General features: G+C 40.7%; 1 protein-coding gene across 2 annotated transcripts in view; it reads left to right on the top strand.

Annotated features, from left to right (window-relative positions):
• LOC102946154 (ubiquinol-cytochrome-c reductase complex assembly factor 1) overlaps positions 1 to 23701 on the top strand; it is a 92708-nt gene that overhangs the window by 16384 nt on the left and 52623 nt on the right. The window contains exons 4-5 of one of the 2 annotated variants that reach the window (XM_007053921.4): positions 3406 to 3513; positions 6207 to 6279. In XM_007053921.4, coding sequence (XP_007053983.2) covers positions 3406 to 3513; positions 6207 to 6279 — 181 coding nt within the window. The remainder of the gene's footprint in view (positions 1 to 3405; positions 3514 to 6206; positions 6280 to 23701) is intronic. The other variant, XM_037915896.2, reaches the window with a different exon arrangement.

The following is a 23701-nucleotide window of genomic DNA, read 5'->3' as shown; positions in this document are numbered from 1 at the left end:
CAGCTCCCTTTCAGACGGCCCAGTGCACGTTCCACTGTCACTCTGCTGCTACTGAGGCGGTAGTTGAACAGTCCCGTCTGTCCAAGCAGCCTATGAATGGCTTCATGAACCAGGGAAGCAGAGCGTAAGCCCAGGCTCCCAAGATAAATGGAGCAATGTCCACACCATTCACTGTCCTTTCCCCATTATGGTAAATAGAGTTGAGTTCTGAAAGAGCCTAATATGATGGAGCCTTCATTTATGTCTGTAAGCCTGCCACAGTGGTTGTAAACCCACAAGCCTTGGGAGCACAGTGGAGAAATACCCTTTTCTGTATAAGAATTCTGAGCCCTGATGGAGTGGGCAAATAATAGGCACACGGTCCCATCAGTTGCCCCAATACAGTTAGGGAATCCCATGCATACAAAACTATCAGTAACTTTGTGAGTATCACCAAACTTTATAACTTGTTGCAACAGTACTTTTTCTTTGGCATTGCATTTCATACCTGCATGACAGTGGTCCCAGTGATTGATCTCCCCACAACGAGTTGTTTCGCTATGGACCAGTAGCATTCTGGGGTGGCCAGCTTCTAGATGACAGTTGTGACTCGCTTGTCCATGGTTATGGGGCACCGCATGTTTGTATGCTGCTGCTGTAGAGCTGAGGTCAACACAGATCTCTAGAAAGGTTGCCTTTCCCATGAAAGTCTCTCATAAGAACAGCCAGACTGGGTCAGACCAATGGTCCATCTATCCCAGTATCCTCTCTTCTGACAGTGGTTAATGCCAGGTGCTTCAGGGGGGAATGAACAGAACAGGCAAACATCAAGTGATCCATCCCCTTTTATCCACTCCCAGCTTCTAGCAAACAGCTGTTAGGAACACTCAGAGCATGGGGTTGCATCCCTGCACACGTTGGCTAAAAGCCATTGATGGACCTATCCTCTGTGAAAGTATCTAATTCTTTGTTGAACGCTGTTATAGTTTTGGCCTTCACAACATCCCCTGGCAATGAGTTCCAGAGGTTCACTGTGCGTTGAGTAAAGAAATACTTCCTTTTGCTGCCTATTAATTTCACTGGGTAACCCCTAGTTCGTATGTTATATGAAAGAATAAATAACATATTTCCTTATTCACTTTCTCCACACCTGTCAAAATTTTATAGCCCTCTATCATATCCTCCCATTAATCATCTCTTTTCCAAGCTGAAAAATCCCAGTTTTTTAATCCCTTATATGGAAGCTGTACCATACCCATATTAATTTTGGTTCCTTTTCCAATTCCAATAGAACTTTTTTTGAGATGGGGTGACCGCTTCTGCACACAGTATCCAAGATGTGGGTGTACCATGGATTTATATAGCAGCATAATAATATTTTCGGTCTTATCTATCCCTGTCCTAGTGATTCCCAACATTGTTAGATTTTTAGACTGCCACTGCACATTTGAGTGGATGTTTTCAGAGAACTATCCACTATGACTGCAAGATCTCTTTCTTGCATGGTAACAGCTAATTTAGACCCCATCATTTTGTATATATAGTTGGGATTATATTTTCCATTGTGCATTACTTTGTTTATCATTTATCAACATTGAATTTAATCTGTGAATTTGTTGCCCAGACGCCCAGATTTGTGAGAGCCCTTTGTAACGCTTTGCAGTCTGCTTTGGACTTAGCCATCTTGAGTAATTTTGTATAGTCTGCAAATGTTGGCACCTTACTGTTTACCCCTCCCTCCAGATCATTTATGAATATGTTGAACAGTACTGGTCCCTGTACAGACCCCTTGGGGACACCGCTATTTACCTCTCTCCATTCTGAAACTGACCATTTATTCCTACTCTTTTCTTCCTGTCTTTTAACCAGTTACTGATCCATGAGAGGACCTTCCCTATTGTTCCATGAATGCTTACTTTGCTTTAGAGCCTTTGGTGAGGGACCTTGTCAAAGGCTTTCTGAAAGTCTAAGTACACTATATCCACTGGATCACCGTTGTGCTCATGTTTATTGGCCCCCATCAAAGAATTCTAATAGATTGGTGAGGCATGATTTCCCTTTACAAAAGCCTTGTTGACTCGTCCCCAGCAAATTGTGTTCATCTATGTGTCTGATAATTATGTTCTTTTGTATAGTTTCAACCAATTTTCCTGATATTGAAGTTAGGCTTACTGGCCTGTAATTGCTGGGATTGCCTCTGGAGCCTTTTTTAAATATTGGCATCCCCTTAGCTACCCTCCAGTCATCTGGTACAGAAGCTGATTTAAATGATAGGTTCCATACCACAGTTAGTAGTTCTCGCCACTGCTGGTCATCCCAGGTCTTTCCCACCAATCCATGCTGGTTTCCTGAACCCAGAGATAGCGCTGCATGTTGTAAACCTGCTCCAGGAACTGGCCTTTTCCTGTCGGTTGCCCTTTTTCTTTGTCTGGTTCCACTGCTGTAGAAGACCTGCTGCTGCTGGAGGAGCTGCTGTTGCTGCCACATCATCTGACTTTGAGGGCTGACGTATAGCCGAGCCCAGGCAGCCTCTGCATATTCAAGGTTGTCAGCATAGCGGCCCAGAGCATTAAGGAGTATAGGAATAAACAGGAAGAACTATAAGTACTAGTGAATAATCACAGCTGTGACATAGTTGGCATCATAGAGACTTGGTAGGATAATACACATGACTGGAATATTGGTATAGAAGGATACAGAATATGTAGGCAGATTTCTGAACTATACCTATTAGAAATGGTGACCTAAAACAAACATTAAAAAGGTACACATTTTTATCAGATAAATTAATCACTGGAACATCTTACCAAGGTATATGATGGATTCTCCATCAGTTGATGTATTTAAATGAAGATTGGGTGTCCTAAAAATACACTGGAGCTCAATCACAATTTATAAGCTTGATGCAGGAATTGTTAGGTAAAATTCTAGTATCTGTGCAATAGAGGAGGTCAGACTAGAAGACCATTAAAGGTCTTTTCTGCCTTAAAATATATAAATATGTATACATAAGGCAACGAAATTCACATTGCAAGAATATTCTGTCATTTTCTAACTTTTGAGTAATTGTCTTTCAGTTGTTCTAATGTGATTTAGCATGTCTACGTCTGGGCAATCTTTAATGTTGGTATAGTTCTACTTTAATTTATTGGTTAGGCCCCCATAAACTAGGCTGGAGGTGTGTATACAGATTCTTATCACTCGAAATAAAATGAATCAGTGAGTAATCTGTGTATAGGTGTAGTGTGTTCTCAGGAGTGCTGGTATGTCAGTTTTGTGCAATGCATTTAGTTATAAAGACAACTTACAATGGAAGTTAAAATTTCAGATTTATTTTTTATTTGTCGAAAATGATCAGATTGAATTGCTGAGATAAGGACATGTGGTTATGTGTTTTATTAGATTTTACCTTGTTTTACCTTACAGTTTCTTGCTGCAAAAGATTCCCTGCAGCCATCTGAAGAGAAAGTGAGTGCCTTCACAAAGATAATAGAAGCAATGGGATTCACAGGACCACTGAAATATAACAAATGGGTAAAGCAATTATTTTGGTAGTCTTAATATTTTCCTGTAGTTGGTTACTTTACATCTGTTTTGAAAACTAGATTCTTTGTGACATGGGAGGGATATTTATGTGCACAGTCCCATTCATATTACCCATATAAAGTCCTCTCACACAACATGGAGAATAATAACCCAAGGCTTTAACCTGCCTTGATATATGCACAGGGCCTCCATTGACACAAGTAGGAGTTTTATTATTTTGGTGTGTAAATGAGTGTGAAGGCCATTTGGATTCCCAAAATCTTATTTCCTCACTTTATTCATCCATCAAAGTTCCCACATCACAGTTACCCTCCAGCAATGGAAGCTGGCAGCAGTTCCCTTTGGGTGCTTGTGAACACCACTCCAAGTTGTCCAGAGGGTTTTGCTGAAGAGCGTTGGCATGTTGTTTTCTCTCTTGGTCCCAACAAAGGCTGACCACACTGCCTCTGCTTTGTTATCACTTGCTTTTGGTCCAGGGACTTGGGCTTACAGGGATGATGGATTTTGTGGTTATGAGTCTAGATTGGGACTCTAGAGACCTGGGTTCATTTCTTGGGTTTGCCACAGGCTCCTTGTATGACCTGGGGTAAGTCACTTAATCTTCCTGTTCCCCACCTGTAAAATTTCATCCACCCTTTGCCTTCCTTATTTAGACTGTACGCTCTCCAGGGCAGGGACTGTCTTTCACTGTGTGTTTGTACAGTGCCTAGCACTAAGGGCCCTGATCTTGTTGGGGTCTCTAGGTGCTATGATGATAGCAATGAAAATGAAAATAAGAATTTGAGTGCTGAGCATCACGTGACAGTTCTTGAGCTAATCTTACATTGATTTGAAATCTGAGTTAAGTTTATGTGTAACTCAACTTCCCTTATATATAGTAACTGAGTTGTGTCCTCCTTTAAAGATCTAAATGTGGGTATCTGACCTTCTTGAGTGGTTATTGGTGTCTGTGCATGTGTTTGGGATGATGCATGTTATTTAGAGAGAGGCTTGTTTCTTTTCAGTTTTTCTTCAAGAGAATATATGTTCTGCTCAGTTCTCTCCAGATAACACACTGAATTAATAAAGAATGAGGATGTTCCAATAACGGGCAGTTAACATTACGTATGGCAAATGCTGGAGATCTCTGCTATAGATTTCCTGTGTCATCCTGGATCAAATCACTTAATATTTGTGCCTCAGTTTCTCCCATCCCTAAAATAGTGATTATGCTACTCTGTCTCACAGGGATGTTGCGAGGATAATTTCATTAATGTCTGTAATATGTTCAGGTACTATGGTGAAAAGGATCATTAAAAAGACTATAAATAAAACAAAGGAAAATGGATTGTATATTTAATGGAGGATTATAAAGTCAGGATGAAAATTAATTGAGACTGAGCCCATACTAACAATATTGATTTCAGTCATTGTGCAGATACAATACACCAGAACAAAATTTCCATAAAATTTAACTGAAATAATTTTGCATTGATAATCTCTCATTGTATCGGTGTTGTCACAAAGTCTGAACTCAAGTGGTGCATTTTCAATTGTAATTGTAATTGCAGGTAAGAGTTTAGGCATAATTCTGATTAAGAGAGCTTTGGATGTCAAAATCTTCCATTTTTCTGGCAGAACTTCAAGACTACTGAATGAGGAGAACAATTGTGCCTTAAAGCTGTTCTCCTCCTTTGGAAATTATTTCCCTAGTTTCCTTGTAGTCAGATCAGACTTAAATTCACCTTTTGGTATTTTGATGTGCTGTCTTAAAATGCAGAGGGCACACATTCTGATTAGGTGGTCTACCAGTGCAGTGGGTTTATGGTTCACTTTGAGGTGGGTTCGCCTAAAATGGTGGGCTCGTTGTTTCCTAGCAGTCCCAAAGACAGGTGGAGGGAGAGTGCTGTGAATTCCCTACTTCTCCCAGTCCCTTCCCAAAGGTGAGTGGAGGGGAGCAGTTAAGAGTTTTCCTCTTCTGTTTCTGATTTGTATACAGGCAGTCCTCGGATTTACAACACAATTGGTTCCTTACAATTGCGTCGGAATGTCGGAACTCGGAACTGCAGTCTATTCCATTCTGGGATCGAGCGTCGTAAACTCGAAACCTATAGTCATAAGTCGAATCAGAGTGTCAATGTAGAAGCGTCGTAAGTGCCGTTCCTTGTAACTTGAACATCGTAAAGTCGAGGACTGCCTGTATCCTATTTTTAAAAAATGTAATGAACAGGCTAGTGTTGCACTGGAAGGTAGTAAACAAGACTACCAAGTCTTGGGGCACGTTAAATCTATATCACCAAGGTCTTTGTCTGAGATTTCTTTTAGCACCTTAAACTTGCTTGTTCTATTAGTGTATTTGAAGCTAAAAAGAGAAATTTTGATGAGTCTTTGGCACATCAATGGTTTATTTTTAAAAATATTTAAAAATTGACTTGTGCAAAATTCGTCTCAGAATAGTATAAATCAACACTGAGAGATATTGGAGGAAATCATAAAAGACAAAACAGGCCCATCTGCACATGTTTCTTTTTGAAATGCTTTGGGATGGCTTTAAGGAAGGGCATTAAAATGAGTGTCTAATCCAACACATGGATACACGTATTTGATCATAGAAGAGCACTGTGTACGCTTGTGTAACTTATCCAGACTTCATGGCGACCTTTTGGTGAGTACTACATGTGTTGTGTTTTCTCTCTCTCTAGAAGATTAAGATAGCGGCTCTGCGCATGTACACTTGCTGTGTGGAAAAAACTGACTACGAGGAATTCTTTCACAGTAAGTTATTGTTCTCTAAGATACTAGAACCTGGAGTGTGCCCCAGGTGAGGTCGGGGCTGGCTAGAACCTGGACTACCCAGTGCCTGTGACAGGTTGGTCTGGCTGGAAACCAAACGTGTTCCCCTGTGTAGTGGGGGTAGGGCTGTATAGAACTGTCCTGCCCTAAGAGCAGTGCCCCATGCCCCCCTTATGAGACTGGGTCAGACTATGGAAAATGAATTTGCTGCTGCCGTCTCATTCTCCTACACCTTCTGCACTGGGGGGAGGGAGGGTTAGAATTCCAAGATGTGGCCAGACAGAACCCAGCGTGATCCACCCATGAGGGCTGTCTACAACCTGAAGATGCCCCTCCCCTGTGGCCAAGGTAGGGCAGGCTAAAATCTATATTCTCAGCCTTTCCATATTTGTGGTATAGCTGGCTGGCTACAGCATGCCCCTGGCATTCTACCCATTCCAGACTGTGATAGGGCCATCTGGAGTGTGCATGCATGCATGCACGCGCGCGCACACACACACACACACACAACCCCACCCCCTGACCTCTTGTCAAGGGCAGGGCCACCTAGAACTCAGAGACACACTCCTCTCCTTTCCACATTTCAGGAGTACGGCTGGCTAGAACATAAACAGGCTCTGCATCCTACTCACCCATACCCTGTCTTGGCACATGGGTCTAGAAGTGGGACAAGCCCCTGGATAGAGGGGAGGGTCTTACTACAACCAGAACACCCTTTCCCCTTGATGTATGGGAGTGTCTTGGACTGGGAAGACCCTTCTCCACTGTTGTGGGGGTGGGACAGCTAGCTCCTGGAGACACAACTCCCTTTCTCCAGCCACACAACAGGGCTGTCTGTTTGTCAGTGTGGGAAGCGTGGCATTTGTTTCATGCTTATTTGAATTGTCAAAAAACCTGATGGAAATTACATATGAATTTCCTAAGAACTAGGATTCACCATTAGCTCTGAAAATCTGGGACCTTTTCCTTTATGCACAAACATTCTCTTGGCTAACTTCTCTTTAGTTTTGGTATTTTATATGTGCTCATGACCAGGGTTTTCCATTTCATTTTTAATTGGGTCTCTGACTCTATTTAGCAGAACATTTACAGTGATGATAGTGGTAAAAATTTAGAAAAAAAAATCAGAATACAACTAATATTAATATTAGTAAGTGAAGACCTTTGGTACCTTTCATCACAACGTGATTTTGACAGGTTTCCATGACCTCTTCTATGTCCTGCCCCAGTCTTATTTTTGGACAGTTACACTTTTGGCATAGCAGCCATTTTGAATTTAGTTTTAACTGGGGAGCATTAGGATTAAATGTATAAATAGTGTTTGTGCTGGTTTTTTTATATATTTAGTGTCATTTTAAGGTATTTTTAAATAGGCTACTAGCATTAAGAAGCATTAAGCACTTTTTAAATAATTTACAAAACAGAGGATTATCAGAAAATAAGAATTAGTTACATGGACAGGAAAAAAGACAGAGAAAATAAAGGGGATTAAACAAGACAAAATGAAAGAGAAATTTAAAACAGCAAGACAAGGAAAAAAGGCAAAAAAAAAAAAGAAAGAGAGAATTAAGTGGAATATTACAAGTGAGAAAGTTTTAAAACTGCAAGAAAGGAAAAAAAGCCCCATAGCCTGTTACAGGTTGAGTGGCAGAAAGAGGGAAAATAGACCAGAGTAAACAAAGTGATAGAGAGTTTTAAAATAACAAAAAAGGAAAAAAGCCTCTCACTGGTCGAATAGCAGAGAGAGAAATTAAAGTGGATTATCACAGGGAGAGCGAGCTTTAAAATAGAAATAGAAAAGCATCTGACCCCAATGGCTGTCACTAGTTAAATACCAGCAATTCCGGGACAATCAGCCGTGAACAAGCCACACCTTTTGACTGAGCCAATCAGAAGATATTCTTCAGACACGTCATAGAATATTAAAATGAATGCATTTTCCTGGACCAGTGAAAAGTTTGTCTAAAGCCATTGCCTTTTAGGGACTTGTGCCAGGAGTCTTGATTTTCCTGACTCACTATGAACGCAGCAGGTTTTTGCATAAGGATGTATCATAGCTGAAGCAGCATGCCCCTTCCTGCAATAAACGAACTGTTTAAATTCTAGAATTAGAACTGAAATGTCATACCCCAGATAGAGAGATTTCAGTAATATTTTCTTTAAACAAATGAATGAGATAAAAAATGCAAGTTTTTGTGATAGGGATATTGTGTAGAAAGACCCCAGACTTTTTTTTAAATAGTGCTTTTAAAAGTTTGCCTAAATGAATTGCCCACTGTGCAAAAGCAACCCCAACCAAAAACTGCTCCAAAGACTTATTACTGTATGTAAAACACAGTCGAATTTGAGGTTTCAGAGTAGCAGCCGTGTTAGTCTGTATCCGCAAAAAGAAAAGGAGGACTTGTGGCACCTTAGAGACTAACCAATTTATTTGAGCATAAGCTTTCGTGAGCTACAGCTCACTTCATCAGATGTATCTCATTTGGATTAGTCTAATTTGAGAGGCTAGTTGAAATGAATTTGTGAGAGTTGCTAACACTTTACCAGAGATAAGAGTGCTATTTCTTCCTGACTTTAAAAGAATTTAGTTTTTTTTTTTAACATAGTCATGCCAAGTATAGTTTTACAAATAAACTTAAGATTAGTATAAAAAGCAGGGCATTAATAAGTGCTTTGTAGCACACACTTCTAAAGGTAATGGGGGAAAACGGCATTGTTAAATGTAAGTGAAGCAGCTTTGTAGATGTGTCACACACAAATTTTTAAAGGTAAAATAACCAAAATCCATGTCTTAAGGATATTTTTGTAGAGGGCTAGTGAAATAAAAATGACATTTTACAGAGGCTTATCATTTGTATATTGTGGAGAAACCCTTTGTGAGAGATACTTTTTCCTTTTGCTAAAGAATTGTGTAACTTCAATAAGGGGGTGTTGTGGCATAGCTGAAGAAATGTGCCCCTCCTTTCTTCTAAAAAACTAACAGTTGCAACAGGAGTATTTTTAATCATAGGATTAAAATTTCTGTAACATCAGTTTACAGGGTATTTGTAAAATGAAGATTTTGGGGGGTAGTATAATATCACCTACGTTTGCACATGAAATATAAACGTTTTTTAAAAAGACAAGCTATAGCTTTATAACTGGATAAAGGAAGGAGATAAGGACTATTCCTATCTTAAGAAACATATCCCCTCCTCCTTTTGTCTAAAACAACTGTCTTTTGCAGCGAAATTTTTTTAATCACAAGATTAAAATTGAATAAAATGAGAATTGAAATAAACTGTTAGTATGAATTTTAATGACAAATTTTAAAAAGGCTCGACTGGTTCATTGCATTTGTGGTAATTAAATCTGCACTGGATCCCAGCATTACACTATGTCCAGCAAGGAAATTCATTGTTTTCCACCTTGTTTGTGGCTTTCTAGTGAAAACCAGTGTAGCCAGATATTTGCCTTTTCAGGGCAATGCAGATCACAGTCAAAGTAAATCTACAACTTCTTAGGATCCAGTTACAAATTCTGTCAGTTTTCACACGCTTAAATCATTAACTACTTCTTTAACTTTGAGTACCTATTTATCACATAATTTGTTTTGGTTTGGGTTTTAATTCTGTAAGAGAACTGACTCAGGAAAGTTTGAGATATAAAAATAATACAAAACTAAGTGTGCAACAGCCCCTGTTCTCCTATTCCCTTAAACAGAAGTTCCTCCTTATTTAGGGAGGAAGACCAACGGACTTTTGAAGTTCTAGCCCTAAACTATTGGCTAAGAAAGTATTGTGTAAGTATTGTATAAAAAAGGATAAGAACAGACCTGTTGATTAAAGATGGAAGCACCTTGAAGCATGCCTCACCAACACCATCAGTCAAGCAGCTCATGTAGAGACGTTATACGAGCGAAGTTAAAGGACTTGAACACACATCCCAGTGACACAAATGATGTTTGAGACATGGCATGGGAGTAGAGCAACAGGGATAGCTGCTGATAAACAACATGGGCAAAGGGACAATGTGGAGGAGAAGCATGAGGCAAGACCACTGACCCAAGTTTTGTTTGAGACTCTGGACCACAACCAGAAGACCCCAAAAGATTCAAATAGTGAGTTGTACAGAGATGAGTTATAGGTATGTTGCATGTAAGAATGGTTAGGTGCTTGGAGGGGACCTGGCCATGGTAGCTTAATTTGCTAGAGCCTTTTGGATTGAGACCATACAGAGGCAATGTTTTTTGAAACTGCAAACTGAAGAGGTCTCTTGAAACGCAAAGTAAAATGTTTTAAAAGTACATTATTAAAAAAAGTACATTGATACTTCAAATTTTTCAGCATTTGAGCATTGGTTTTTCAGATACCATGGAGAATCTGGACACTGACAGCTACAAAGGAGCAAATGGATTGGGCCTGATCTGATCTTACCCAGACCCAAACAAGATGCTCAATAGGATGTTGAAAGAGAAGGGGATATTTATTCAATAGCATGTACTAGCTAACATTGACGAACAAATATGGTATCGAGCCTGTAAGCCTAAAATTATTATGCAAGCAATTGTACAAGTTGATGTCAGGGAATCATCAAGCACTGTCTGAAAGAGAAGCAATTTAAGCACTGCCCAGGGGCTGTCATAGAACCCCCAGCTAGAGGAGTCATGACTGTGTGAACTGGACTGTAGATGATGTGAACTATAAAATCAAAGAGAACAGTAATAGAAATATGTCAATGTTTCTTCAACTGTGTCCAGATTTCTCTCTATATATATATCCCAACTTCTCAAAAAATGGTATTGAAAATTAATCCATACAGGGGTCCCCAAAACTAGTTTTTAAATTTAAAAAAAAAACCCTGCATTTGACAGTTTTGATGAATACCCCATTATAAAACATGCTAACACATTTTTAATTTACAAAAACTAGTATAGTTCATTTTGTAAAACTTTTTCATTAATCCTTTGTTAAAAACAGTTGCTTGAGCAAAAGAATGTCACTACATAACAAGTTTTGAAATTTTCTCAGATCCTTTAAATTATAATGCACACATTTGTGTGTGAAATTCTGCTGTTCATTTGTTTAAAGAAAAAATGACTGAAAATTCTCTAACTGGATTAAAACTAAAGGATGCCTCTGTGTTACAAAATGATGCATTAACTGTGTTCTTAATGTCATGTTTAGATCCACTATAAAAACATGTTACTATAGCTTTATTTCTAATTAAAGTTCTTTTGTTGCAGGAGGCAGGGAGGGGCAGATTTATTCAGATATGCCCTGGCTCTGTTTTACTGCAGTTTCACAATTCTTTAGCAGATGGAAAGAATGGCTGTCATAAAGGCATTGCCTCCCCATAATTTACAAATGATAAACCTGTGCAAACTGTCCTTTTTATTTCACTAGCCTGCTACAAAATATCCCGAACTCATGGATTTTGATATCTTTAAAAGTATGTATGTGATGGCTACAAAGCCATTACCATGCCTGAAGAAGAGCTCTGTAGGTTGAAAGCTTCTCTCTCACCAACAGAAGTTGGTCCAGTAAAAGATATTACCTCACCCACTGTGTCTTTCTAAGCACTTTGTACATTTAGTTCTAATGGTCCCCATTAATTTTTTTTTAAATGGCCATCAAACCAAAAGTGTACACATCCAAAAATGAGAAGGGCGTGGAACATAAACCAAGAAGGGGGCTTGGAAACTTTCCAGAATTATATGGTGATGAAAGTTATAAAGGTCTCCACTTCTAATATTAAACATAAGGACGTTTCAGAAAATAATTGTTGCCCCTTTGACATGAGCAGTTAGCCAAAAACCAGGGCCTAGCAAAGTTGATTCCATTAGGATGAGAAATCAGTGTTAGAGTCAGGTGTATTCTGGGTGTAATCTTGTTTACAAAAAAAATACATACTGTCACCGTTTGCCTGATCACAATAGAGATATAGTAAGCAGTTTCCTTCCCCAGAAATGCCTGCGTCTGCCACTCTAATGAACTCTGGGCTCACAAATCTCTATCTCTGCTTCCTCTCAGGGTTACGCTCACCATTCCTCCTGGCTTTCTATCTCTTTCCACATGCACAGGCTGCAACCAGGCTTCTAGGCGCTGTGTTTGCAGCCACGGAAGGCCATTTATCTATCTGGGTCAGCTCATGCTTGATTTTGCAGTTTAGGGACTTGGTGGTAGTTTTCAGTGTCTGCAGCTGTGTTTATTACATAAAGGGACTTGGCTGCTCCTTTTGTTGAACCTGAAGAAGTGCTTGGCATACCCATTGGCTTTAATGAGGTCTGTAATTGTATCTAAGACCTTCTCCCTGCCCCCATCATGGCAGCACAAGAAGTTCTCATTTTTCATTGTACCTGACTGATAGCGCTCAGCCTACAGTAACCACACCCAGACTTTACAGCATCCCACAGAGCTTTCTTTTTCATTCCTCTTATGAGCTGCATGTTTGTTTGGTTTCTTTGGCTGAAAAGGAACTAACAGCTGGAGGCTGTGCAATTCTAGTGATCCCTCTTCACATGATGCTCACTCCTGAGAGGTGTAATGCTTTGACTTACTAGTTGGCTTCTGAATCTCGTCTTAAGCTGCAGGAGAAATTGTCTATAACCTTTACCTTGGAAATAAAATTTAATTTTTTGAAAACTGTTATATCTGACTGAGCATTTTGGTGGGGTCGGAAAGGTAGCAGGGTGTTGCTCTGTGAGTTGAAATTCAGCTGAATTTTTTTAGCCATCTATAAGTTTCCTAGGTCATGGTATAATCCTTAACCAAACACTTGACCGGTAGGTGGCAAGATTCCTTTCTGTTGTGGACAGCTTTGCTTGAAAATGGACAATAAGTTTAGCTGCTTTGAAATCTTAGCCCATGGCATTCTTGCTAGCCGCAAATTGGGAGATCTGATTTTTCCAAAATTCTGGGTGTCTCAGTTTTTGCATGATTTTGTTTTTTTGGGTAAGTTTGTCACATTTAACAGCGTGAAATTCCACTGTCTTGCCCTTCCTTTATAACTTTTTATAGTTATAAAAGCTACCTATGTAATTCATTACATTCCAGACCATCTAAAATCACTTGCCCTGCAATTTGGTAGCCTTAGCCTCACATGAGGTTATGGGAGATAGCAAATGGTCAGCTTGTACCTGTAGAGACTAAAATAGTTTTTTTAATAAAGTTACCCCTTGCGCAAGGGTCAGCAGTGGGAAATAGTACCAGGAATCTGAAAAGGTGTCTGCTTCATGTAGCTTGTCATGCAAAGCAAAGGAAGCTAATTGCACATTTTATTATAATTTATTGGAGGGTAGCTTTATTTTCCACTGATTTTTTAAAAACTTTTCTGATTAAAAGAAAAACACATTTAGCACTCTTTCCGAAGTTTTTCTGTTACATCCAACATAAATGTTCCAGTTTCATGTGTTTTAATGGTTGCTAGATGGCAGATCCTCCTAGTACTATATTTGATGCTATGAAGTAAAACTTGCACAGAACCTTAATATTGCGTAATTGAGTATATACAATGTATGCGAGTTGGCATTGCTGTGAGACCTGCTCATTTAAAAAATGTGTATAGTAGATGTTGATTAACATGAAGTTGCATATCAGCCAGATCTTACAGAGTTTTCCAAATGCAATAGTGGCTCACCAAAGTCTTTTTTTTTAATGTCATCTTCAACAATTTCTTTTCTTTGATACTAGTTTTCCAAGGTACTCAGATTTTTCCACTTGTTCTAGTTCTTTGTCTCCAACTTTGATCTTTTCTTCTTGTCTTCCAGTTGCCATAGTTTTTTGGCTTCTCTTCTTCATGCTCTATTTGGATTTGGTAAGCCCTGCAAAGCTAAAGACATTTTGATAAAAACAAAAATCAGTGTACAGAGACAGTTGTCTTACCAGTACTGCTATACGTGTTGAAATGTTGGAGTATGAGGAAGGCCAATGGATGTTAGATATTGACTGCAGAAATGAACTGGCTGAGGGGAATACTGAGAGTTTCAAGATTGCAGAAAATAAAAAATGAAGTGATAAGAAAATGGCTATAGCAGGAAATAACACTGTTACAGAAGTTTCAAGGAAGCTGACTGCGATGGTTTGGACAAGAATGGACCTGGAAAAGATCTCATACATGCCACTACATATCAGTGTGCAAGGAACTAAAAATAGAGGAAGACTGAGGATGCGTTGAATAGGCACGATGGAGAATGACCTAGCGCAAAAAGGTTTAAAGATAAATGAAACCGTGAAGTTGGTACGAGACAAAGTGGTGGAAAGATTTCATTTGGCCCCATTGTTGCTGAGCTGATGGATGGACATCAAGAAGCACGTCAGCCAGAATGCAATTAGTCCAGCTTTTGCTATTGCCCACCAACATCAAAAGAAGCAAACCTAGTGAACAATGAACAGTTGGGAACCTAGTGAGCAGTGAACAGAGGAGAAGCAAACAGAGGGAGTATGCCTGGGAGCTCACCTAGGGAGAGAGACCACAGAGTTTTTGCCTTTCAGGCTTCTGGGAACAGTAAATACATCATCTGAAAAGGCTCTTGATACAGTACAAGAAAGAAAATATGGATTGTGATGGATCAGCTGTTTGTCTTTCTACTGGAGGACAGAAGCGACTTCGTCTGTACAAAATGCAAGCTGGTCTCCATCCTGAAAGAAAAGGTCAAAGGACTGAAGGCCCAAGTATCGACCCTGCATTGCATCAGAAAAAATGAAGACTTCCTGAATAGAAATCAGGATTTGTGTAGCCTGATTTATGGATTATAGATTAATTATATTGATTACTTAAGAATTCCCAGTTATTACTCTGAGGTTTGACTTATTCTAGTTCCAAGATCAGGCCCAGTATTATCAAAATTATTGTTCCTTTGGGAACCCTGATGTGCACAGTTGCAACACTCACACTTGAGAAACCTTTCTGTATTTGTAATAGTTTATTAATACATTTAGGAAAGTCACAAGCACTCTAACCCAGCAAGGTAGCAACAACACAGAATACACATCTGAATCTCTATATACTCACTCCATCCCTTTCAGAACAACCTGAAATGTTAGCGATTATCTTCTTCATTACCATCACCTTCCTCGTCATCACCAGTGGCCATTATCCTGGCACCTGCCAAGGGCTACATCTCTCTCTCCTGCTCAGAGGCTGGGAGACCATTTTTATAATACGTTATGCTGAGGCCCAACATAGTTATACATAGGCCACTATGCCTAATGCATATTCAGTGAGGGTTTTTCCTCTCTTCCTTATTTGTATTTCCTCACCTTACTAATGTTGGGGTGCCCTGCTACAGGATAGTACAGCGGTTCTCAAACTTCATTGCACCGCAACCCCCTTCCGACAAGAAAAATTGCTACATGACCCCAGGAGCAGAGACCAAAGCCTGAGTTTGCCCAAGCCCCGCTGCCCCAGGCAGTGGGGCACCAAAGCTGTAACTCAAGGGCTTCAGCCCTGGTCTTGGGGGCCTGAGTCCCGCCACCCAGGGCTGAAGCCGAAGCCTGAGCCCCACTGCTCAGGGCTGAAGCTCTTGGGTTTTGGCTTCAGCCCCAGGAGGTGGGGTTCGGGTTTTGGCTTTGGTCCTGGGTGGCAGGGCTCAGGCTACAGGCCCCCGTGCCCAGGCTTCAGCCCTGGGCCCTACCATCTCTAATGCCAGCCCTGGTGACCCCATTAAACAGGGTCACAACCCACTTTGGGGTCTCAAGCAATAGTTTGAGAACCGCTGGGTTAATATATTAATATCTTATTATCAAATACATCAGTTTGTTGCCACGGCATTCTTGTGGTCAGACATCTGCAGAGGTTCCTATCTTAAAGTATCCAAAAGCTGGTGTTAGCTCATATTCCTGTGGTTGCCTGGTGTCAGTATGTACAAACTTCCCCCTTAAACACACTATTCCCAGGTCCCCAAAACTTAGTTGGGCCATTGATCTGTGCCAAAGTTCATAGGCTTCAAGCTTTATGCTAACTGCTAAAAGCCAATGTCTTACAAGAGACAGACCTGCTAAATAAAATAAATGCTAAAGCTAGGTCTATGGGCCACATTCTGGTATTGCGGGCACAGCATGCCAAAGAATCAGAGAGGGCAGTGCAATGGGGACTGAAGAACAGGGAAGAAAGGAGGAGGAGAACCAGTATACCCCCAACACAGATAGAGATAAGCAACTGCTTTCAGGCTCTCTGCACAGGTAATACTGTTGATAATGCCTTGGAAAAGTCATCTGAGGAGGGGGTTAGAAGGGATGGGAGTTTCGTGACCACCACTTCCAAGAGGAGGAGCAGGGTGGTGGTGGTTGGGGACTGAGTCCTCTATCTGCTGCCCAGACTGAGAATCCCTAGAAGTGTGCTGCTTACCTGGAGCTAGAATTCAGGATGTGACAGAGTCTGCCAAGACTCATCAAGTCCTCTGAAGTTCTCACCTAAGGTGCATTGGTTTCCATCTGAGCCAGTATATTCGTCTACCAATATTTTTTCCTAAACCAAATAAATCTTAGCATGAGACCTCCTTTCATATGTTAGATGTAAGTCAGACTTTGGCCTTTTACTTGAATAGAACCAAGCAATTTTGGATATTGCCTAAACTGTTTGTCTCCATCGCAGAAAGATCTAGGGGGTACACGATTATTTCACAGAGACTGTTAAGATGGTTGTCTGGATATATTACTTCTTGCTATAATGCAGCTGGTGCTTTGCCTCCCCAGAGGATAACAGCACACTCTACCAGATCGCAGGCAGCTTCCACAGCATTACTCCAAATCATTCCAATATCTGAGATATGCGTAGCTGCTACATGGGCCTCAGGGCATACCTTTTCGAAACGCTATGCTTTCATCCACGCCACCAGATGTGATGCCGCACTTGGTAATGCAGTACTGTCTTCAGTCTTGGACTTGATTCTGAAACTCCCTCCTCCCTGTGAGGATACTGTTTGGGAGTCACCTGAAGTGGAGCACCCATAGGGGCACTACTTGAAGAAGAAAGGGTTACTTGCTTTGTTCAGTAACTGTGGTTCTTTGAGATGTGTGTCCCTGTGCATGCTCCACTACCTGCCCTCCCTCCCCTCTGCTTTGGACTGTACTTCGCTGGACATTTGGACAGAGAAGGAACTGAGGGCGGTTCACCCATGCAGCCCGGTGTACCCTCAGAGCATGCCATGAGGTTGCACAGAGCTCATGCATGAGCCAAACAGACACTGCTAATGAAAAATTTCCTATCAAGGTACATGCACACCTGAAGCGGAGCATCTATAGGGAGACATCTTGAAGAACCACAATTACAGCACAAGGTGAGTAACCCTTTCTTCTCTTGTTGAGAGAAACTGGCCATGCTGGTGTGTTGCAGTTTTTGTTATGATTGTGGTTTTAATCATGTGGAGAACTTGATCCTGCTCACATTTGTCAATGGCAAAACTCCAGCTCACTTAAATAGCACAGGATCAGTCTCCTAGAGACCTTAGATGAGCATCTCATGTCTTTCTGTGTACTTAAATCAAACCAAATAAATAAAGAATAGTCTAGTTAAAGGGAAATTTACAACAGGTTATTTGAGCCATCCTTTAGAAAATGCAAATCCAGCCCTAGTGAAGCCAGTAAAAAGGAACGTAAGCAATGGCAGATAGTTGTAAAGTGGGAATTTAAAAATAGGGAGCGAAGAGGGATATTGAAGAGCAAATAGAGAGAGACATAAAAACATAACAAGAAATTCTTTAAGTATATGAGAAGCAGGAAGTCTGTGAGAGTATTGATGGGTGCGCTGGACCACTAGTGGGTAAAGGGAGCAACTAAGGAGGACAAGGACATTGCCGAGAAGCTAAATGATTTCTTTGCATGTCTTCCCCACAACTAATACTTGAGAGATACCAACGTGGACCTATTCTTCAAGTAAAAATTAGAGGACACTTTCAGAGACTGCAGTGTTACGAGCATATGCTAGAACAAATTGATACATTTTCAGAACAGCAAGTCACTAGGACCGGATGGTATCCACCCAAGAGTCTGTGGGAATCAAGTGCTTGAGCTGCCTCGAGATTGAACTGCCGTGCATTTGGCTGTACGTAAACATGTTTGTTGTTGTATTTGTTTTTCTGTAGCACTTAGTCTCAGGGCGTGGCTACACTGGAAACTTCAAAGCGCTGTCGAGGGAGCGCTCCCGTGGCAGTGCTTTGAAGCGCGAGTGTGGTTGTGCGCAAGCGCTGAGAGAACTCTCTCCCAGCGCTCCTGGTAATCCACCTCCACGAGGGGGTTAGCGCCGAGCGCTGGGAGCGCGGCTCCCAGTGCTTGGAGCCTGTTTAAGTAGCTCTTTAAAGCGCTCTGACTTGCTGCACTCGCGGGTGATTTTTCACATCCCTGAGCCAGCAAGTTAGAGCGCTATAAAATGTAAGTGTAGCCAGGTCCTCAGTGATGGGCCAGGACCATCTTGTGCTAGGCATGTGCAAACACATAGATACAGAAAGACAAGGGGAGCACAAGGAAACAATGAGACAACATTGGTCAGTATGATGGGCAGCTTCTCAGCCTACCAGCTGCCTATCTGTTTGCTTTTTTGTAAGCAACATGGCAGAGGAGAGTTTTAAGGAGGACAGTGAGGTAGTTTTGTACGTTTACAGGGAGCTCCTCTGATGTGTTAGGGGCAACGTGGAAGACAGCATGAAAGTGCTAGTTTGAAAATTTAACAAGTCACTGGGAGCTGCCATCTTGCTATCAGGAGTAGATGTTTGATTGTGACCAGTTTACCAAGCGGTGAGTGATCCTGGGAATTGCAAACCCATAAGCCTACTTCAGCATCAACTAAAATTGGTTAAAACTAGAATTATAAAATATAAAATTTCTTTAGATATGATATGAACAAACCAGCAACAGCATCTGTAAAGGAAAACTGCCTCTCTAATCAACTAGAATTCTTTGAGTACATCAGCAAAGTAGTGGATAATGGAGAAAAAGATGTTGTAAATGATTTAGAATTTTTTAAAAAATGGCAAAGTCCTCAGATGGCACAAAATATTTAGGTTAGTCAAGTTTTGAGAAATCTGTGGGGAACTTCTGAGGGACATAGCCAAGGTAGGAAAATGGGCAGCATGAAGGCAAATGAAATTCAGTGTTGACAAGTGCCAAGTTAGTGCGCATTGGAAGGAATAATTTAAATTTATCATATGCATTGTTGGTTTCTGAATTAACTGTAGACACTCATGATAAAATTCAAGGTGGTATTGTGGATGGCTCAATTTAAAACCTTTGTGCAATGTGCAGCAGTGATCAAAAAAATAAGTAATATTGAAAATACTATCATTCCATTATATAAATTGATGATAGTGCCTCACCTGGAATATTATTTTCTGTTCTAGTGTTATAAGAGCAGAAATAGAAGGGGTCCAAATACAGGTAGTGAACATTATTAGACACATGGAGAAACTTCCATATGAAGAGAGAGTGAAAAGATTGGGACTCTTTACCTTCTGGGGATGAAAAGAGGGAAAATGGTATAAGTATGCAAAAAATAAACAGTATAGCGAAGTTAATTAGAGCTCTTTTAGTTTCCCTCAACTAGGGGGTTGTCCATTTTGGATCTGCTTTTGACCAACAGGGATGAATTAGTTGTGAATGTAAGGTGGTCGGGAACTTGGGAGGAAGTGATCATAATCTGATAGAATTCAAGATCCTATGGAAATGAGGGCATGAGAAGAGCAAAACAAGGACACTGGACTTCAGAAAGGTGGATTTCAACTGACTCAGAGAAATAGTAGGCAAGGTCCCATGGAAAGACCAATTAAGAAGAAAAGGAGTCGAGTGGGGCTGGCAGTTCTTAAAAGATGTAATATTAGAGACTCAACATCAAGCTATTCCGATACAGAGGAAAGATAAGAAGAGTCAGTGTGGCTGCATAAGTAGCTTTTTGGCTATCTAAAACCCCAAAGGGATGCATACGGGAAATAGAAGGAGGGGCATATCACCAAGGAAGTGCATTATTCCCATGTATAAGTATGTAGGGCCAAAATCAGGAAAGTCAAGGCAAAGAATGAGTTACAGCTGGCAAGGAATGCTAGAGACAACAGGAGGGGGTTATTCAAATATGTTCAGACCAAAAAAAAAGAAAGATCAAAGACAGTGTGGGTCCGCTGGATAACGGAGAAGGTGAGCTGGTAACAGAAGATGATAGGAAGGTGGAGCTGCTCAGTGTGCCTACTTTGTTTCCGTCTTCTCATAAAAAATGTGATCGGATGACTAGCAAAGTTACCATAGATGATAAAGGGGAAAGGATGCAGATCAGGATAAGTAAAGAACACATCAGAGATCTTCTGACCAGTTTGAATGAATTCAGATCAGCAAGGCCTGATGCTGTTCACCTGAGGGTACTGAAGGAATTAGCTGAAGAAATCTTGGAGTCCCTGGCACAAATATATACAAACTCCTGGATGACAAAAGAGGTCCTGGAAGATTGGAGAAGTGTTCTACATTTGCCCATCTTTAACTGGTTGCGGGGGGGGAGAGAGAGAGAAGGAGGAGCTGGAGAACTATAGACCAGTCAACCTGACCTCGATACCTGGGAAGCTAATAGAGCAATGTGTAGAACATTCAATTTGCCAATACCGTGGAGGATGAAGGGGGTGATCACTAGTAGCCAGCTTGGATTTACCAAGAACAAATCATTTCAAACCAGCTTGAGTTCCTTCTTAGACAGGGCAGCTGATTTGATGGATAGGAGGAATGCTGTGGACATAATATTCCTGGATTTCAGCAAGACTTTTGACACCATCCAACATGACATTCTGATAAGTAAGCTGGAGAAATGCGGGCTTGTCAGAACTGTTGTTAAGTGGACACATAATTGGTTAAACAACCACAAACGAAGAGTAGCTATTAATGGAATGATGGATTGGAGGGAGGTCTCAAGTGGAGTTCCACAGGGATCTGTTCTGGGTCCGTGTTAACATCTTTATTAATAACTTGGATGTAGGAATAGAGAGCACGCTGATCAAGTTTGCAGATGACGCAAAGCTGGGGGGGTTGCCAACACTTTGGAGGATAGAGCTAAAATTCAGAGGGATCTTGATAAATTGGAGAACTGGGCAATACACAACAAAATGAAATTCATAAAAGACAAACGTTAAGGTGCTACACTTAGGGAAGAAAAACCAAATGTACAAATACAGAATGGGGAAAAACTGGCTTGGCAGCAGTACTACTGAAAAAGATCTGGGAGTTGTGGCTCATGACCTCAACGTGATGCGATGCTGTTGCAAAAAAAGCGTATGCCGTTTCAGTTTGCATTAACAGAAGCACAGCATGCAAGTCACAGGAGGTGATAGTACCACTCTACTTAGTGCTAGTTAGGCCTCAGATGGAGCACTGTGTCCAGTTTTGGTCACTAATGTATAGAAAGGATGAAGAGAAACCAGAAAGAATCCAGAAGTGAGTGACAAAGATGATCAAAGGGATGGAATGCAGCCATATGAGCAAAGGCTGAAGGAACTGGATATGTTTAGTTTGGAAAAGAGGAGATTAAAGGGGGATATGATAGCGGTCTTGAAATACCTGAAAGGCTGCCATAAAAAAGCTGGAGAAAAATTGTTCTCTTTTGCCAGAGAGGGCAAGACAAGAGGCAATGGGTTCAAACTACTGCATAGCAGATTTAGATTAAATCTCAGGAAAAACTTCTTAACTGTAAGAACAGTAGGACAATAGAACAGACTGCCTCAGGAGGTTGTGGGCAGCTTCTTCACTGGAGGTTTTCCAAAGGAGGCTGAATAGCCATCTGTCTTGGATGGTTTAGACACAACAAATCCTACATTGTGGTAGGGGTTAGACTAGATGACCCTTGCAATCCCTTCTAACCCTCTGATTCTATCATACAAGAACAAAGGGTCAAAAAAATTTGAAGGCAACACATTTAAAACTGCAAAATCTTTTTTTTTTTTTTACAAAACACATATTTAATTTGTGGCATTCATTGCCACGAGGCATCATTGAAGCCAAAAGGTTTGTAGGAGTCAAAAGAGGATTAGACATTTGTCTGTCTCTCTCATTCTCTCTCTCTCTCTCTCTCTCTCATCCTGGAACATCTTTGCAGAGTTGGGGAGCAGTACAGTGTCACCACCCATTCCTGTCCATGGCTTGTTCCTCCATTAAGCCCAGCCTGGTTATGTCTCTGCCATCTAGATGGTAGTCGACCTCTAGGTGGGACTGACCTTGGTTGGGTTTGCATTATTTTGTTTGGCATCCTGTCATCTGATTGTCATCTACAATGTCCCCCCATTGTAATCTTTTCGATTTGTAACCAATCTTATACCCTGATTTCACAACCTACTCTCCTACTAACTTCTTCATTGGTCTTAAATTCATTCCATTTTACACCTGCCATCTTTTGAAGAACTCTCTGCCTTCAGCCTTGTGATGGCTGCTTCCAGACCCGAGTAATACTGTTAGATATTTATACAGATAATGAAAACATACTCAGTTACATTAGATACAATGAAAATAAATTGCAGCCTTTGGGCATCTATCTGTACAGGAAAAGGATTTAAGAATAGTCCCAGTAAACAAGCTGTTGAGTTAGTTTTGTAACGTATGTGGCATATACAGAATACATGGCAGTGTGGTATGGCATAAAGGTTTTATTGGCACTCATTTGGGATTTGCTGATACTGAAAACTCATGTTGATAAAATCTTTATACTACATCATTCTATATTCTCTGCATAATATATGGTATGCACAAGTGAACAAAAATATATGAAAGATTGCATTTAACAAGGACAGCAGAATACGTATTTTCAGCTTGGCCAAATTAACACAGCAGAAAGAACCTTTAAATTTTTAATTGAATGCTTAATTGAATGCTTGGTTCCACAACCTGAATGTTGCATTAATATTAGCTTTTTGCACTTAATATAGAAAGGCGCCTAGTGTATCAGCAGGTCAGGTTGTTAATTTGCATGTGATTAGTCGCTGCGCTTCTAAAACTCCCAGCGGTTTACTTTAATTTTACCAGTTTATAGACTGGCTGTTAGGATCTCTGGGCATATTAACAATGGAGGATTTAAAATACCCAAATAGTAAATAAACAAATTAACATTATGTCAGAGATGACACTTAAAGGACCTCCATAGCCTAATGAACTCCTTTTTTCCCACCCGTCCAGAAAAACTTGAGAGTGAAATTCTCCCTTGTGCAGAGACCTACATGAGATCTGTGCCTCTTTGACTTAGGAGGTGCATAGGCTTTGTGTGGCCTGCTTTATAGAGTTGAACTTTGTCTTGGGTAAACAGAAGAGCCTGTCAGTGTTCTCTGAATGTCAACATACTCTACCTCTGTCAGACCAAGGGAGGAAGTCTGTTCCAGAACAGGAGGGGACTTGACATATGCAGACAGGCAAAAGAAGGAACTGGTAGCAAATCTGTCCTAACTGATCTCAACAGTCAGGTTAAAGCATGAAGAGTG

Source organism: Chelonia mydas, chromosome 13 (genome assembly GCF_015237465.2).
Source record: "Chelonia mydas isolate rCheMyd1 chromosome 13, rCheMyd1.pri.v2, whole genome shotgun sequence".
Lineage (NCBI taxonomy): Eukaryota > Metazoa > Chordata > Testudines > Cheloniidae > Chelonia > Chelonia mydas.
Note: the sequence above shows the minus strand (reverse complement) of the source record. Positions and strands in the feature narration are given on the sequence as shown.